At 40.0% G+C, this 18,242-nt stretch overlaps 1 protein-coding gene across 19 annotated transcripts in view; it reads right to left on the bottom strand.

Moving 5' to 3' along the window:
- Nucleotides 1–8,797, bottom strand: part of Picalm (phosphatidylinositol binding clathrin assembly protein) — an 85,821-nt gene extending 77,024 nt beyond the window's left edge. For 11 of the 19 annotated variants that reach the window (XM_029537831.1, XM_029537842.1, XM_029537837.1 and 8 more), the window contains exon 1: nucleotides 8,284–8,740. In XM_029537831.1, coding sequence (XP_029393691.1) covers nucleotides 8,284–8,413 — 130 coding nt within the window. In that variant the 5' untranslated portion in view covers nucleotides 8,414–8,740. Of the gene's footprint in view, nucleotides 1–8,283 lie in introns of all 19 variants that reach the window. The other 8 variants (XM_021209821.2, XM_021209781.2, XM_021209828.1 and 5 more) reach the window with 2 other exon arrangements.
- Nucleotides 8,798–18,242: the final 9,445 nt, after the last annotated feature.

Raw genomic sequence — 18,242 nt, 5'->3', positions numbered from 1 at the left:
CTCTCTCTCTCTCTCTCTCTCTCACACACACACACACACACACACACACACACTGCCATTATAAGTCACATAAGACCCATCCATAATCAATACAAATATAAACAAACTAAAATAGAACAACTGACCATATCCTGTGAAGACACCTGCAAAGCACACCTGCGATCTGTAGAAAGGAAAGTCGATTGTAAAACATGCCTAACTTCTTCACCCACTCCTTGGGAAAACTATTCTTGAGGAATACTTGGCCCCTACAACTCTTTCAAGTAATAAGTTGATGCTACAGTCTCTAGCACATTTCTAAGATTAGAATTTCCAGGTCTCAGAGAAAACGTCTCATCAATCCCTGGCAAACACTTAAGGCCCCAGATATAGTCATATTTTACTACCATCACTACCTCTCCTGATCCTTACCTCAAATTTCATTCTAAAACAATTATTTCATTTCTATCTGACAACTGTTTATTTCTCCTTTGTTATATCAAATAAATTAATAGGTAGGCAGATAGATAAATAGATGGATGGATGAATGCATGAAACCTTGCCACATAGCTGTTCCCTTGGAGGCCAATGTGATCAGTACCTCCTTAAAGAGACTAAAACATTTCAGCTCTAGTTTCAGGTCCTACTTTATAGTTAGAATTGCATTTCTACTTTCAAGAACAGCCTTCAAGATGTGCATTTTAATACCTCCTTCAAACTGAACAGTCATAATCAAAGTTTTCCTAATTACAGTGTTACTCTCATCATCAACCAACAACTAAACCAAACCAATCAATCCTCTTAAGGGCTTCTGGGGCCAAAGAAACCCACAGCAGTATGTTACAATGTCTTAATGATGTTCCATCAGAGAACTACAATTGACTTTACTACAAGTAAACTGTCATAAGGAAACGTTCTTAGTTTTGAAACAGATCTCTCTGCTGTTTCCTCAGACTTTTCATGATTTAGACTGAACTATAAAGGAAAATATAGGCTCGCTCGCTATTTACTGAACACTCAGAGAGCTGCTGAGTATGTTACTGAAGGATACAAAAAATGCCAGAGGAAAAAAAAAAAATGAAACAGAAATCCCTAGTCTACAAAGAAAACTTTTCACATAAACCACACAAGTATGTCTGCCCTAACATAAACTTTTATAAATGGTAGTAAATGTGTTGGAGAGATGGCTCAGTGATTAAAAGTGCTTACTTGGTGAACCATTTACATGGGATTCTGAGCTTAGATTCCACAGAAAATATATGTGGTAAAATAGTTTTTAAAAAAGAAAGTGCTTACTGCTCTTTCAGAGGACCTGCATTCAGTTCTCATGCCAGACATCTTACAATTACCTACAACTTCAATGGGAAATCAAGGCCTCTGGCCTCTGTGGCACTGCATTTATATTCAGACCCAGACATACATAAATAATCAAGTTCCTCCTGAAATAACCTTTATTCCTCCCTAATAGCCTTCCCAAAAGTATGTCTTTAGTCTTGGTACCTTTTACTCATAAAAACTGGGACTCTAAACAACTTTTTTTTAATGAGATTTCTGTCAGTATTTACTGTCAGAAATTAAAACTGAGTTTTAAATTTATTCATTTAGAAACAACAAACTCTACTCATTGTATTAACAGGTTTTATGAAAATTGTATTTAAAATCTAGAAGTTCAGCACCAAAAGAGACTGGTTTCTGTAAGTCTTTATTACACGGCTTGACAGAAGGGTCAAGTTCTTTTTTTTTTTTTCCTTCAAAGATGTATTTATTTATTTATTTATTTCATGTATGAGTATGCTGTAGCTGTGTACAGGTTATATGTGAGTACACTGTAGCTTCAAGGTTGTGAGCCTTCATTCATGCGGTGGTTGGGAATTGAATTTTTAGGACCTCTGCTCGCTCAGTCCCTGCTTGCTCCAGCCCAAAGATTTATTATTCTACATAAGTACACTGTAGCTGACTTCGGATGCACCAGAAGAGGGCATCAGATCTCATTACGGATGGTTGTGAGCCACCATGTGGTTGCTGGGATTTGAACTCAGGACCTTCAGAAGAGCAGTCAGTGCTCTTACCTGCTGAGCCATCTCTCCAGCCCTAAGAGTCAAGCTCTTACGGTTTGCTAATACAGTCAACCTGTTGCAATAATCACACACACAAAGCTTCTGGGAAACTCTACAAGATTAGAGAAAGGAAGCTGTACCTTAAATATGGATACTAAATTTTGGCCTCACAAACTTGCTGAAAGTTACAGATATTCACAGGTGTCCTTGGTTCATACCTGAAGAACCAGTGCTAACAAAGGAGCCCAGGTCTATGGAATGAGAAAAAATGAACATACCTATGTAAAAGAGCCCATGAATGACACAGGCCTTACACCTTTCACAGAAATGTGCACAAAATTATTACAAAACCAGATGAAAAATATAAAACAAGGTTTTGGAAAGACAATATAGGGAGTAACCCAAATGACTTTGTGTTTGGTGATTACATTTTAGAAAAAACACTAAAGGAATAATCCAAGAAGTAATGATGGTCTAGACCAGTGGGTCTCAACCTTTCTAAAGCTGCATGCAACCCTTTTAATACTGTGACAACCTCCAACCATAAAATATTTCATCACTACTTCTTAACTGTAATTGTGATACTGTTACTACTAATTGTAATGTAAATATCTGATATACTGGGTATCTGATATGTGACCCATATGGAAAAATCATTCAAACCCCTAAAGGGTGGCAACCCACAGGTGAGAACCGCCGCTCTAGACTACACTGACACTAAAGTTTCCTGCTCTCTGGAAGACACTGTCAAGAGACAAAGAAGACCAGACACAGATACAGTATTTGGAAAAGGTGTGGGAAAAGTCAACTATCCAAAATAGACAAATAACAAAAATCACCTCTTAAAATGCGGTAAGAATCTGACTTTAACAGAAGAAACCTCATCAAAGGCACACATATGAACCCTACCACCCACCTAAAGGGTGGACAAATCCAGAATGAAACACATATCAAATGCACAACAGGATGTGAATAGAAGTTCTCATTCATTACTGATAGGAATAAAAAGTGATGAGGTGACTCTGGGAAATGTTTAGCAGTTTCCACATAACAAAACATACTGTAACACAGCGTTAGGTTGATGAAAGGTTAAATCACAATCGGCAAAAGTTGGACAGAACAAGATAGCTTCAGTAGGAGAATGGACAAATAATCATGGTACACACAACAGAGTGATATTCAGTGTTTAAAGGAAATGGGCCATGTTCATAGAAAGACAGGATCATCTGAAGTGTTAGATACCGGGTGAAAAACCCAATGTGAAAAGGCTACCTACTGTATGGAAGATCCCAATCAAATGGCTTTCTGAAACAAGGAAAGCTAAGAAGACAGAAAAAGATCAGCAGCTTCAAGGGATTTTGGAAAACCACAACACTTTTCAGGACAGTCAAATTAACTTTTTACGACAATGTAATAGTGGATATGTGCAGATAGTTGCCCAAACCTATAGAATGTACAAAAGCAAAAGTGAATCCTAATGTTATTGCTTCCTTTGGGTGATGGTGATGTATTAAAATAGGTTCATCATTTATACACACGTAGCACTTTAAACAGTTTTTGATAATAAAAGACGTGTGGGAATATGTAACTATATGGGAAATCTTTGACCCTATGAACTGAATAGTGCTCTAAGAAATACTCATTTTCTGGGATAGAAAATTATATAAAAAGTCATTGAAACCTTAGCATACTCTAATCCTAGACTTGAGCTCAATGCCCAGGCTATCACTTCCTGGATGCAAGATGTACAGAAACAAAGCCTCTCACATTAAGTTATTAAAAGCAAAAAAACTAGTTAATAAATGTAAAGGTCTCCAGCATACAATAAATCCAAAATATTCATCAAAAAAAAAAGAAAATCAGTTGAGGTCATGATGGCACATGCCCATAATCCTAGCACTTGAGAAGTACAGGCAGGAGGCCTAGAAGGTTAAGGTCATCACCAATTTACATTGTGAGCTTGAGGCTAGCCTGGTCGACCTGAGACCCTGTTTCAAAAAAATAAGAATAAACAAAACAAGGCATAAGCCCAAAAACTATACACCAATTACATACAAATATATGAGAAATCCTTAGCATTATGACAAAAATCCAGCAAATCACAACTCTAAATTTAATTTTTAATGCAAAAGTTTAGGTTCATCAGTAAGTTTTTAAATAAATTCACTAGTCAAAATTAAGTGAACAATTCTTCATGAAAAGAACAATATACATAATGAACAGAAAATTCTAAAAGGTCATATTCAAAATTCCAATTCTCTAAAGAAATACATAAAGCACTTCAACTAGGAACACAATGAAACAGAACACAAAGTAGCGGAAATGCGGAAATGCCACTTCAACAACCAAAGGAACAGGAAGTCTAAGGACACCTCTTCAGGCTAGGACTCCATCCAACCTCTTCCCAAGAAACTTTTATACTTTGTTTCTTACTTGTTTGATTTTTATAAACAAACAAAAAAATAGTGAACTTAAAACACTTTAAAACTAAATAAATGTGCAACTTTCTATGAATTATTGTAAACTTTCATTTTAATATTCTAAATAATGATCAAGATCAAAGTAAACACTTTTAAACTACAGCAAAACACTGGGCCTGGTGTCACTGGCCTATGGTCATAATACACAGAAAGCTAAGGCAGAATCAAGTTCAAGGTCTTGAGACAAAGAAAATTCAAGACCACTCTGTCTCAAGAAAAAAAAAAAAAGAAAAGAAAGAAAGAAAGGGCTGAGTATATAACTCAGTGGTAGAACATTTGCCCAGCATGTATAAGGCCCTAGACTCGATCTATTTATTTATTTATTGTAAATTAACTTACAATAAATAAATAATAAATCTATTGATTTATTATTGTAAATTACATCGATTTTGATAACTAAAATGTTTACACAGTATTTTCAGATATCAATGTATTTCATGCAAATGCTCTGCAAGCAGTCATAGTGGTGCATGCTTGTCATCAATCCCATCTCTCAGGCAAGACTGTAGGTTCAAGGCCAACACAGCTCTCTTCAGTTTCTTTTATATACTTAGTACAGTTGGCCCTCTGTTTACATGAATCCCACAATATCAGATCAAAAACATCTCACTTACTCATTTTATTGTCATTGTTCCCTGGACAATACACTACAACTGTTTACAGAGCATTTACATCATACAGGTATAAAGTAATGTGGAAATGCTTTTAAGATATAGGGGAGGGTGTGTAGGTTGTGTGCTAACACTATACACTTTATACAAAGGACTTGAACAGCTATGGATCTGGGTGGGAAGATAGCTGTATCTGAAATTTGAAGGGTTATGCTCTTCTATCTTGATTAAAAATGGCGATTAGAAGCCTCAATTTAAATGAAAATCTGTCAAGTTTAACAATAGGAACATTAAAATACTGTTATGCATTAGTACTTATAAGCAAAAAAAAAGTCTTCAATAAGCATTAAATGTAATATGAATTGACTCATAATTTATGAACAATAACCACTTCCTAATATGGAAAAATCTTGTCAAAGAAGTACACAAAAGTCACTTACACATGCTAAAGGTTTATGGGAAAGGCAAATTACTGGGCATATTTTTGTTAAATGCTACCATTTTAAAGATGAAACTGTTTCTACTCAGTTCAAAGGAGACGTTAGTAGTTGAAGACATTAAAAGGCATAAGAAAACTATGCTTTCAAAACTAAGAAAAATTCTTAAAGAGTCAAAAATTACTCAAAGGAGCAAAAATTACTTGAAATGACGCATTTCTCTATTATATATAGCCTGAGATTAACACCAAAATTTGTCTATGGATAAACTTTTCAAAGCATGCTGAAGTGTGAAGGGAGGGTTGGAACCCATTCATTAGTGAGATTTTTCTAAAGTATTAGAGAGGAAACAGCTTACAATAAAAGAAAAATAGTATCATCATTCGTTTAAAACTCATTAAGAAGAAAACAAGAGGTACCTTATTTTTAATAAACTCTATTAAAAAACATTACCAAGTATACTCAAGCTCTAAAAGTATGGAAGTTTGTAAACGGCAGAGAAAAAGTTAGGTTATCCTTAAACACCAACTAGTTTCAATCTATAATACTGACAAAAGGTCACTAACTAGATAAAAACCACAACCTTTGCTTCTAACCTAAAAAGGGGGGAGGGGGGAGAACCAACAACCTATCTTCTACCTTCTCTACCCATTCTAGCAACACTTTTCAATAAGCATTGCTGCAACTGAAGATGCCCCCTTTATAAAGAACATTTCAATGCTGTATCTGTTACGATTTACCACTTTGAGTTAAGAACATTTCACAGATTACCAAGTATCTTCTACCCCCTCCACACCAACAAAAACAAATGAAAACCCACAAACAGCACTGACACAAAAACAGTAGGGTTTTGTACCACAGAACCAACCCAGCATTGTGGAGGGTTGAGGAAGAACTATGGTCTCTGTCTCAAGTTCAAGGCCAGCTTGGGCTACACAGACAAATTTGAGACAAGCCTGGAACTGGATCCATGGAAAAAAAAGAATTCCATGGGTAGTCTTTCAAAAAGATGTAAACAAAAGCATCTTCTCCAAGTATATATTTTCAAAACCCATTTATAATTTATTCACAATACCCTAAAGAATGTTTATAGTGGAGTCGACATTTAAATATACCTTCCACTTTTCTAAACAGGGTGGGTTAAAAAGCAGCCTGTATGAGTACCACAGCCAACCAAAATGATGACTTTTATGAAACTTTTCCACATCCAGGGAACAAATCACATTGAATAATGGGTTTGTCTGTGGCAACAACTTGTTCTAACAGCACTTCATGAGCAGTGTATCTTAGAATTCACACTGCCGTATTTTTTTTTTCCAAGTGCAAACCTCACAGCCAAAGTCCAAGTGAGAAACAAGATTCCTTACAGCGAATTCCCTTTCAGGACAAGCTCACTCTTGCTTCACAGGCAAAGCAACTTTCATGTATGATGAAAGTCAGTTTGGCTAATGTGTCCGGGAGTCATTTAAAAAGAGAATTTACTACTATCCTTGCTATCTCCCTATTTTTTTCCTGATACATTCCACTGACTCAAGGATTGAGTGATCCACTGAGCTTTGTACCCTAGGGCAAAGGAGCAACAAGAAAAAGGAGGTGGTTTTACAGGTGGCGCCCAAGTTAGAAAGCAACTGGGAGGAGTCCGCTCTATTAACTGTACCTAAGTTTATGCTGGAGTTACATTATGCCGCTTAAGCTAGATAGTTATCCAAAATACAACTAGCATCAATTAAAACATTTCCAAACCTGATTAACTGTACTTAAATATATTGATCCATTTCGAACCCCTACACATCACACTCAAGCTTCTGAACTCAAACCGCCAATGTTCCAGGAACTGATACCAAAACCAGCAAAGCCCTTGTCCATATCCTCGTATGGATTACAAAAGGGGAGGTAGAATATGCACAACACATAACTTCAAAACTCAACGATGGCAAATAAAAATAGTAACTTCCCCCAAAGCCTTCCCCACACCACACTGAAGCCCTTTGTTTCTACTCCCCACAAGCGTAAATGGAATAAAAGCCGAGTAACTGGGCATAGTATTGAAAGGAGGGGGTGACAAGTAGTCAGAGGAACTTAACGATAGCTAGAAAAGCAAAGATGACCGAAAAGGCAGACAGAAAGGTAGAAATGGAATCCACAAAGAAATGGGAGGAGGGGAAAAAAAAAACCCACTTCAAGGGCTGAGAAGCGACAGAAATCTGGGCCCATCAAGCCGAGTTAGTACGGAAATCCGAAAAAAAAGAAAAGAAAAGAAAGGTCAGAAAAAAGCTAAAGGAACAAAGGGACGGTGAGGGTGAGTCCTGGAGACATTAGCCGGGAAGACACTGGGCCGACGGAGGCTAGGAGGTACGGGACGGGTGGGATGGAAGGGCAAAAAGGCTGCAATTGCTGGGAGAGGAGTCTGGGTGAGGAGCTGGGTGGGAGGCAAGTTGGTGGAGCGCGATGGGCTTGGTGGTGCCCGGGGCTAGGAGGCGAGGGTCTCAGGGGATCTCTGGGGCCGGAATGGCTTGTCACATTTTTTTTTTCCTCTCTCTTTTGAGAGAAGAGCAGAGGCCGATAAAGGCAGGTGTGATGGGAGCAGAAAAGAACACAGAGCTCGACCAGGCACAGGAGCCATCGTGCAGATAAGACGCAGGGAGGGAAGAGGCAGCCCAGGAGGGAGAGGACGATGGAGAGGGGTCGGGGGAGGATGTGGGGGGGGGTCTTCACTCACAGTCCAGGTGCTTTTTCTTGGGGCCCATGATCTCGTGGGTCGTGGCCTTGCATACTGTCTTAGATACCGCGGAGCCAGTGACACTGTGCTGGGCCGCGGTGATTCGGTCCGTCAGGCTCTGGCCAGACATCTCTGCGGCTCGTCCGCCACCCCTTCCGCTCCGCAGCCGGCCGGGGCCTGGGACCCCCAAGCGCCCGAGGGTCCCCACCCCCCACCGCACCCCCTACCCCCACCGGCTCCCGGCCCGCCTGCCGGCCTGGGGCGGGGCTCAGGGCCGCGCGCCGCCACCCGCTCGGAGAAGCCTCGGCTCGCGTGTCCCCCCCCACACACACACACACACGGGCTCCCACACCAAGTCGGGGCCGCTCCCGGGTCCCGCGCCTCCGCCTCAGCCTCGGCCCACCCCCTTCCCTGGTCAGCTGGAGCCCGACCGGGCGAGAGGACCAGGGAGCTGCAGGAAAATGGCGGCGCCAGGCTCCTCCTCGGAGCTTTCCGGGCTGCCCCTGGGTCACGTGACTCGGGTCCCGCCCCCTCCCTCCCCCCCTGCGCGCTTCCTCCCGCCCCTTCTCCCTTCCCTTTTCCCTCTCCGGCGCGCCCCCCTCCCTCGCTCCGGCGAGGGAAGAGCGGGGCGGCGCCCGCGCGCTACGTGGTGGAACCCGCCCGGCGGGCGCAACAGGAGGCCCGGCCCGCGGGGGACGGCGCGGCCCGCCGCGTCACGTGACGCGCCCTACCAACAGGTCGCCCGAGGCCGGGCCCCGCGTGTCGTAAGGGGGCCGGGGGTGGCGGGGGGAGGGGCGGCCCGCTGCGCCCCTCTTTCACTCCCCTCCCCCCCCCCGAGGCGGGGACGCCCGCCCTCGTGTCCCAGGCTGACGCCGCGGGCTTGACAAAGAGGTGAGGCAGCTGCTGCCCGTGCGTAGTTTTCACCCCGAACTGGAGGTGCCTGGGCTCCGGGGCTTCGCCTCGCTCAGTTTGGCGCCCACCCCACGGCCCTCCTCCTGCCTTAAAGAAAACGGGTCCAGCCAGTCCCTTTCGGAGCCTACAAACAGGCCTCTTGGCTATGGAACTCTTCAAATGCACCCCGCTCTCCTTTTTAGTAACAGGGCTTTAGGGCTTTTTTTTTTTTTTTTGCACCCCCCTCGTCTTCCTTGAGAGTGTTGGAAACCTCACCCAGTTTTGTTTATCTGGACTTACTAAAAGTCGCCCCGTTCCTGCCAGTCTAAATTTAGATATAAACCAGCCCGGTATTCATTCTCTGCGGTGTCAAATACGACAGGAAACACATAGCTTCGGTGGAATTTGAAAAGGGAAGTAGTAGGGTGATGTCAACAGTGATTAACTTGACCCTACAAGGCTGACAACCAGCGAGATTAAAGGTCCACACCATAGAAGGAAGTGAGACAGCTCGGTAAAAGGAGAAGTCCCATTCAGAGTCAAACATCAGTACCTGCGCTCTCCCCTGGTTTAGCCATTCTTCCCTTTGGCCTCTTTTCTACTCTTGTGTGAGCCAGATTTCCATGGAAAGATATTGACTCTGCCCTGTAGGCATTTTAGAACAGTATTACATCCGAGACTCAGATCTATGAAATCCAGAAGATCTATTAACAAAGCCTTTTAAAATGTTACTAGTGCTCCACATTTAACTCAGAGTTAGGGATAAATTTTAAATTCTCTGTGAATGTTAAGTTACCATCATGGTTCTATGTAATCTTGCTAGTTTCAAATGAGATTCAAGCGTACTCAAAATCTGTGTACACCATCTGCCAACCAAATCTAGAATACTGTGCTTAAATCTGTTAACTCTCAACGGATGAAAAGCTAATAGATGTTTAAAATTGTGTGTGGTATGAGGAATTCTGTGGTCTCTTCACATTCCCTTTCTATCTCACATGCCATTCTGAAGCACGGTGATTTTGGCAAGAACTCACAATTCTTATTAAGCCTGCAGGTTTCATTCTTGTCAAACCAGCTTGAAAATTCACAAAACTGTAAAACTCCCTTTGGTGCATCTGCATTCCATTTGTAGTTTGGTACCCTGTGTTTATCAGGCAGTGGAATGACCAGAGATTTTTGTTTGGTTGGTTTTTGGCTCTTGTTTGTGGTGTGCAGTCATGTATGCATGTTCACATGACTCACATATGCGTGCAAGTTTTAATCCGTTATAATCTCTTTTATTCTCAAACTATTCTACTAATTTCTTAGCTAATTTCTTTATCATTGTTTAACCAACTATCCAGTTGATAGTTTCTGAACCTATAGTGGGATTGTCTTTGCACTAAAATTGTCTAGGAACTCTCTAAAGATTGTGTCTCCACAATGTGCCCACCCATGTCCTACCCCCATACCACCAATTAATATGTTGAATTTTAATCCTCAAGAGTGTTAAGATGGGACTGGAGAGATGGCTCAGCGGTTAAGAGCATTGACTGTTCTTCTGAAGGTCCTGAGTTCAAATCCCAGCAACCACATGGTGGTTCACAACCATCTGTATCGAGATATAGCACCCCTTCTGGAGTGTCTGAAGACAGCTACAGTATACTTAGATATAATAAATAAATAAATAAATAAATAAATAAATCTTTAAAAAAAAAAAAAAAGAGTGTTAGGATGTGGCCTAGTGGGAAGCATTTAGATCATTCGTGGATTATACTAATTATAAAAGTATTTGAAGTTCCAACTCTTTTCTCTCTTGCTTTCTCTTTGCCTTGTGCTCTAAAATAACCAAGCTCTTGATTTCGGGGACCTCCTAGCCTCCAGAATTGATCAATGTATGTTTATTAAAACTTAACCAGTTGTGTGGATTGTGGTGGCAGCAGTGCTTGCCTTTAATTATAACACTTGGAAGGCAGAGGAAGGCTGATCTCTGAATTTGAGGCCAGCCTGGTCTACACAGAGAAACCCTGTCTTAAAAAGCAAAAGCAAAAAAAGTTACCCAGTCTGAGCTGGTGCTGGTTGTGGTGGTGGTTGTGATGGTGGTGGTAATGGGAGAGGTAGTGGTAATGGAGGAGGTGGTAGTGATGGAGGCGGTGGGGATGGGGATGATGGGGGTGGTTACGGTGGTTATAATGTACCTTTAAGTCCGGTGCTTAGAAGGCAGAGACAGGTGGATCTCTATGAGGTCAAGGCCGGCCTGAACATAGTTTCAGGAGAGCCAGGGCTACATAAGGCAACTGTGTCTCAAAAAAACAAACAAAAATTATCCAATCTGCAGTCTTCTGCTATAGCAACAAAACGTAAAGCAAACTCCACTGTCACCATCCTAGAAGATAAGAATCAGGTCTCTGTGCCATGGAAACAGGACTCTCTAGGATCTACCCCTGACCTAACTACTTACTGAACCTCATCTGTTTCTATTCTCCTACTGTATGCTGCCTACTACACATAGAAATACCATTTTGGTGTACATCCTAATGGATATGAATCTCCTTTTGCTACTGATAGTGTTGTGTATTTAGTTCTTCAATTGCTGTACTGCACTAACATGGGGAGGGGAAAAAGAGAGGCTTGTGGTTTCAATCTAGACTGCCTCCTACAGAATCATGTATTTTATGTAAATACCTATTCCCGGGGCTGTAAAGAGGGCCCAGTGTTAAGAACATTTGCTGTTCTTGCTGAGAACCAGAGTTCAGTTCCCAGCAGCTGGGTTAAATCATAGCCATCTCAAATTCCAGCTCCAGGGGATATAGTGTTCTCTCCTGGCCTCTGAAGACAGATACATATATATACACAGACACATGGGGCCCTATAAATAATTTTTAAACAATAAACTTTTTAAAAATAAATAAATGCCTGGTCCTGAATTGGTAGTACTATTTTGGGAGGTTGTGGGGCCTGAATGATGGAGGTAGGCCTTAGGAGGTATTCCTCTGAGGGTTATAGTCTGACCTACTCCTTCTGGTCTTGCTGTGTGCTTTCTGTTTGATTGGTTATGTTAGGAGCTCTGCCACATGTTCCCACGAACACAGTGCCACTCTATATATCTCCCCACTACTGATGAATGGGCTGAGACATCCTGAAACCAGGAACGACAGTCCTTTCACTAGGTACTTCAGTTGGGAATTTTGTCTTAGTGATAAGAAAAGCAACTTATATATATCCTCAAGCTACGTTACAGCTGGTGTACATCAAATTTACAGCGTAATGAGAACTGGGCGCATGAACGAAAACACAACTTATTAGATAGACCATCAGTGCAAATCTTCCATTTGATAAAATCTTTCCGACTTTCTATTAATATATTGTGTCCATCGTATAATTATCCTATAGTATCTGTCTGAGGCACCATCCTTACTCAGGATTTTATTAATCCATTTTTTCAAAAACTATGTACTGAACATTTACTATGGATCAGGCACTAATTTAGATGTCTAATGATGAACTATAATAGTTCTATTCGAACTTACCAGTTCTCTATTTCAGTCCAACTTGAAGGCAAGTTTGCTTTACAATGAACAGTCCCCAAACAGAAGAAAATAATGTGAATAGCATATGTTAGTCCCCAAGCTCTCTCAACTAAATATAAATATGTGTGTGTGTGTGTGTGTGTGTGTGTGTGTGTGTGTTTGTGTTGGAGAGAGTCCCGGAGTCCAGGAGGAAGAATAAAGTGTTTAATGCCTTCTATCAACTACAAATACAACAAAACATTTTCATGTAATTCTTATAATAATTGCAAAAAGTGTTGTATTTATCTAATACAGGAATACAAACAAGCCCAATAAAGTAACCTCCCTAAGTCCCACAGATTCTAAGTGTCAGAAACAAGATTTAGGAACTCATTTTTTTTTCTATTACTGTATACAGACCATTTAGTCAATAATTGAAGCAACTGACAATATAAATTAAATTCATTCAACAAATAGATCTTCTCTGTAGACAGCGTTCTAGGTCCTGTTGGGTATTATAGTGTACAAGATAAGCATGGTCTCTATTCGTAGACTTTGCTGGGATACGATTGTATTTGTAGACTTCCATGTTTTGTTATTTTATTTTGAGATAAGCACTTATTCTGTAGCCCAAGATGGCCTTAAACTTACTTTTTAGCCCAGGCTAGCCACAAACTCATGTTTCTCTAGCCCCAAACTTCTTAGTATTAAGATTACAGACATGTACCATCATCCCTGGCCCGTTCTTAGACCTTAAAAAATCTTGAAGTAGGAAGAGAGGAGAAAATAAGTGGGAATTAAAATGTGCGCTTGACCTGAGGATCCTGATCATTTCTATGACTTAAAAGTAAGAAAGTGGGCCTGGCATGGCGGCACATGCCTGTAATTCCAGAATTTGGGAATTAAAGAGCTCAAGGTCAGTCTGATCTGCATAGACCCTGTGTCAAAAAGAAAGTGAAAGGAAAAGACCATGGAAAAGAATGACCAGATTTTGTGAAGTTGTTACTTCATTTAAACCTATCTTGAGGTACAAGGAGAGCCTATTTATTCTCTATTCTCACTCTCCCCAGACATTGTTTTCTAAATCAGAACCCTTTGGCATTGAGTTGATCTAAGCATCTAGCAACTCATTCCTCCCTTATCTTTAGCTGCTTCTTCTACTTAATGATGCAGCCAAATGAGTAAAAGATTGCCTTATATAACCTACTTTTCTTTGTAACAGAGAACTCCAGCAAGGACTCTGCTTCAATTGAAGGAGACTAATTCAAGCTCTCAGCATTCATATTTGTGATGATGATAATAATAACATTCGGGTGTTGATTACTTGTTCTGTGCCAAGCATGTAACATGCATTATCTCCTTCATTCCGAACCAGCTTCATGACTTCAAGGAGTACAGACATCTGATGACCAAATGGTTTCTTTCTTCCCTTAAGCACACAGTTAGACTGTTTCCTGGCCACCGTCATGATTAGTTGGGGCCAAATGCCTGATGTCTGTCCAAGAACACAGACAGAAAATGATGATGGTTTGGGCAATGAGCCCTGAAAACCTCTAACATGTGTTCAACATTCTTTTCCTACTTCCAGATGAATAAGACTTCAGAGAATTATGAAGTTGAAACCGCAACGTGGAAGACACCTGGGGTTGACAAGCGAGTCATTGGAGACGCGCTTCCTAGGAGAGCTGTGTGACCAGGAACACCCAGAGTAGTGTATTTGCTTTGTAAAAGAGTGACTTGTATGAGAGAGAAATCTATTTTCCATAAAAATAAAAAAAGAAGGACTGAAATCTCTCAAACTGTTATCTAAAATGTCTGGTGCTGTGTCTCTAGACTCTAACTTGAGATCCGAAGCTTCTGCTGGTCTTTCTGCATTGTAGCTTGGCTATTTGGATCCTTTGTGCTTTATACGAATTTTAGGATTTTTCTTTTTCTTATTCCTGTGAATAATGCAATTGAATTATGTTTGAGATTATTGAATCACTTTTACAGTATTAATTCTGCCAGTTCAGAACGTGGGAGTTTTTTGTCTATCTTCTAGTACCTTCAGTTTTTTCTTCATTGCTTTAAAGGTTTTTATATAGAGGTCTTCCTTGGTTAAGCTTTTTCCTAGTTGTGATACTTAATCTTGACTGTCAACTTGACAAGATTTAAAATCACCATGGAAATAATTCTCTGATCATGTCTGTGAAGATTTTCTAGGATTGGTTAATTGACATGGGGAAGACTATTCTAAATGTGAGCCAGGTTCCATGGTCTGGGGTCTGTCTCTGTCTGAATGAAACAGAGAAAGTGGGCTCTGCTTCCTGACTATAGATACAATATGAACAGCTGCCTCTAGTTCCTATTGCCATAATGTTCCTGCAGTGATAGACTCAATGGCAGATGGAACTGTAGCCCAAATAAAGCCCTCCTGCTTTAAGGTCTTTTGTAGGCTATTCTGTCACAGCAATAAAACTAATACACATAGGTACCTACAGGCAAGTACTGAAAAGTACTTTCTTGAGCTACTGAAGTACTTTAAGAAAGAATAGCAAGATTGACAGTAGCATCACATAAAGTTTAAAATCTTCTGCATCACACATACATTAATAGAATAACAGAGATTACTAACTTGTCAACTGTACATCAAGTGTGGAATTAATATCTAGACTACATAAGGAATCACTAAACACTAGTAACAAATTTTTAGCACATAGTTATCAAAAGAAGTACAAATTTGAAATAAACGTGTTAACATCCTTAGCCATCATAGAAGCACAAATCAAAATGTACACTGAGGTTCCATCTATGCCCAGCCAAGTGTCCATCACTTACAAAACAAATGAAGAGGGGAGTGGAGCAGTAATCAACAGTGAGCATGGTCAGTATGTGCAGGGGAGGATCAGTGAACCCCATTATGTTGTCCAACAAATATGTACTATTTGTTAAAAGACAAATAGAAGAACAGGACTCCAATCTGGAGCTTTTCTAAGGTAATCTTTGACTTGAATGTCCATTGTGGTGGTTCAAGCTTATAATCCCATCATGAAGGCAAAAGCAGGAAGATTGCCAAGAGTTTGAGGCCATCTAAAGAATGAGTTTTTTGTATCAAAAACTGAAAGAGCAAAAGGAGTACAAAAGAGGGAAAGGTATTGGGGGAAGGGAAGGAACGATCATTTCACATAAAGGGGACAATAAATAAGTGGACTCTCTGCTAAGAACAAATTGAACTTGTTTACATTATAGAAGACTAGTGTGGCCAAAGAGGGTAAAGAAGAAATAGAATCTTAGGAGTTGACTTCAGGGATATTGCCAATATATTAAGGATTTTATATGGCATGTTGAGATAATATAAATAGATAGCTGACCAGTGGGAACTATTGGTGATGACTCTATGAAGAAGGTTCTTCCCATGGAAGAATGTTGGAACAAGATGCCACAGAGTATCACATTCTTCTTGCATACTTATTATCTTGGTCTTGCTTATTTATCATCTTGGCTATTTTATCCCCTTCCTCTGGAATAATTCCCTTCTTTGCTAATGGACCCTGCTGGCCTTAACTCAGGGTGTTCTGAGACTGTAACCTTGACACTGGCCAGACAGGAGGCTAATTCTTCAGGTTCTGGTAAGGTTAAATGATGGCTATCCAGATTTTAAAAAGAGAAAATATACATGTCCTTGATTCCTTTTTATTTTAAGGTGTAAATAGGTTATAGCACATAGCTTTATTGTCTTTCTTTTTAATCTAGGGTTATGACTTTGAAATGCCTTTTAAGGTCTTATTTCATCTTGCTCTCTAGACAGATAATGCAACATGTTACCAGATATATGCTTCGCAGGCATAAATGCCGCACAGTCAATGTTACATTGGATGATTACAAATGAGCATCCAACCAAAAGAACAAGAAAGCCTGATACTCAGAGAAATTAAAATGACTACCATAAAAAAATGTACAAGTGCAGCTTACCACATAACCCTACAAATCTGGTTTAATTGTGTATCAGAAAACTATGATACTTGTTTTAGACTGCAAAGAATATTGACCGAAAGAAGAGAGGGTGAGAAATGAAGCATACACTAATAATTTGCAAAATGTATCAGTTTTGTATCATCCATGACGTGCAATCTTACCTATTAAAACTTTACTTATTTACTTCTTTTAGATTATTAACACTGGCTCTTGCCCCATAGCCCAGGCTGGCCTGAAACTCATAACAGTATTCCTATCTGTATTTCTCAAGTGCTAGAATTACAGTTGTGAGTCACCATGACCATCATTAACATGTTTTAAAATTCTTTGGTAGTTTCATACACTAATAAAATATGTTAAGATTATATCCACCCTTTTCCAACTCCTCTTTGGCTCCCCATGTCTATCCCATCAAGTAAACAGTATTGATTTTTTTTTAAGACATTTTAGGTTCACAGAAAATTTGAGCATAAAACACTGGTTTCCTATATGGGGGAAAGTATCCCCACACTTGTACAACCTCCCCCACTGTGACAACATAAGCATTTTGACAATATATGTCACTGATATATCATTATTACCCAACACACAGAGTTTACATTAGGCTCCACTCTTGGTGTTGCACATTCTATAGATTTTTGTTGAGTATATGCTAACCTGAATCTTACAGTGCACAGAATAGTTTCCCTACTCTGAAAATCCTCACTGTTCTGCCTGTCTAGCTACTTCTACTACACTGATACTAGAATCCAGATGCTCTCTTGGAATTCTCCAGGCCTTCAGTACCAGTACGACTTCTGAGACAGACAGCCCAACAGACTGCACCTACCAGATTCTCAGCCTCTCCAGTGTGAAGACAGACACTGTTGGATCACCAAACGATATCATGGAAACCAATCTGATAATCTCCTTTTAATGTATATTCATTCTCTTGGTTGTGTTTCTTCTGTTTCTGTATAGAAGACTATTACTTGATTTGCCCTTTGACTTCAGTTTTAACTGATCCAAAATATGTTGTTGATGTTTTTATTTGTTCAACTTCTACTTAGTGATTTTTCTTATTTATTCAGCATTCTACCTGTTACAATAAAGTAGTAACTTCTATGGTATGTCCAAGCTGAAATGGAAATTGGATACTAATTTTTAATTGGTTATGAGGCATCCAAATGGATCTAACTCTCTGAAATACCAAAGGAGTCTCATTTGGCTTCCAATAAACATACTAGTGTGTCAGACAATGCAAGCATGCCTATGAGTGGTGAAGTCATGAAATTATGAAGGTTAACTGAGAACACGCTAAAGGCAGAACAATCTTGGGAAATCCCAACCTTCAAGAGGCAGCATATAATTTCGAACAAACACTGAGACTACAGCTACTCTGGTACAAACTAAGTTTTACCTGATACTGTCTTATTGCTCATATAAATTTATCAAAGTTCATTACCTTTTACTCTTTCACACCTACACCTCCTACACCCAAATTAACTGAAGCAATTATATTATGTAACCTGTTCGTCCTGGGGCTTTAAAAAAAAGATGTGTAGAATTTTTAACAGTAGAATAAAATATCTCAGACTGGTTGGTGCGGTGTGTGTGTGTGTGTGTGTGTGTGTGTGTGTGTGTNTA

The sequence above is a fragment of the Mus pahari genome, chromosome 1 (assembly GCF_900095145.1).
Source record: "Mus pahari chromosome 1, PAHARI_EIJ_v1.1, whole genome shotgun sequence".
Lineage (NCBI taxonomy): Eukaryota > Metazoa > Chordata > Mammalia > Rodentia > Muridae > Mus > Mus pahari.
This window is presented reverse-complemented; position numbering and strand designations above follow the sequence as displayed.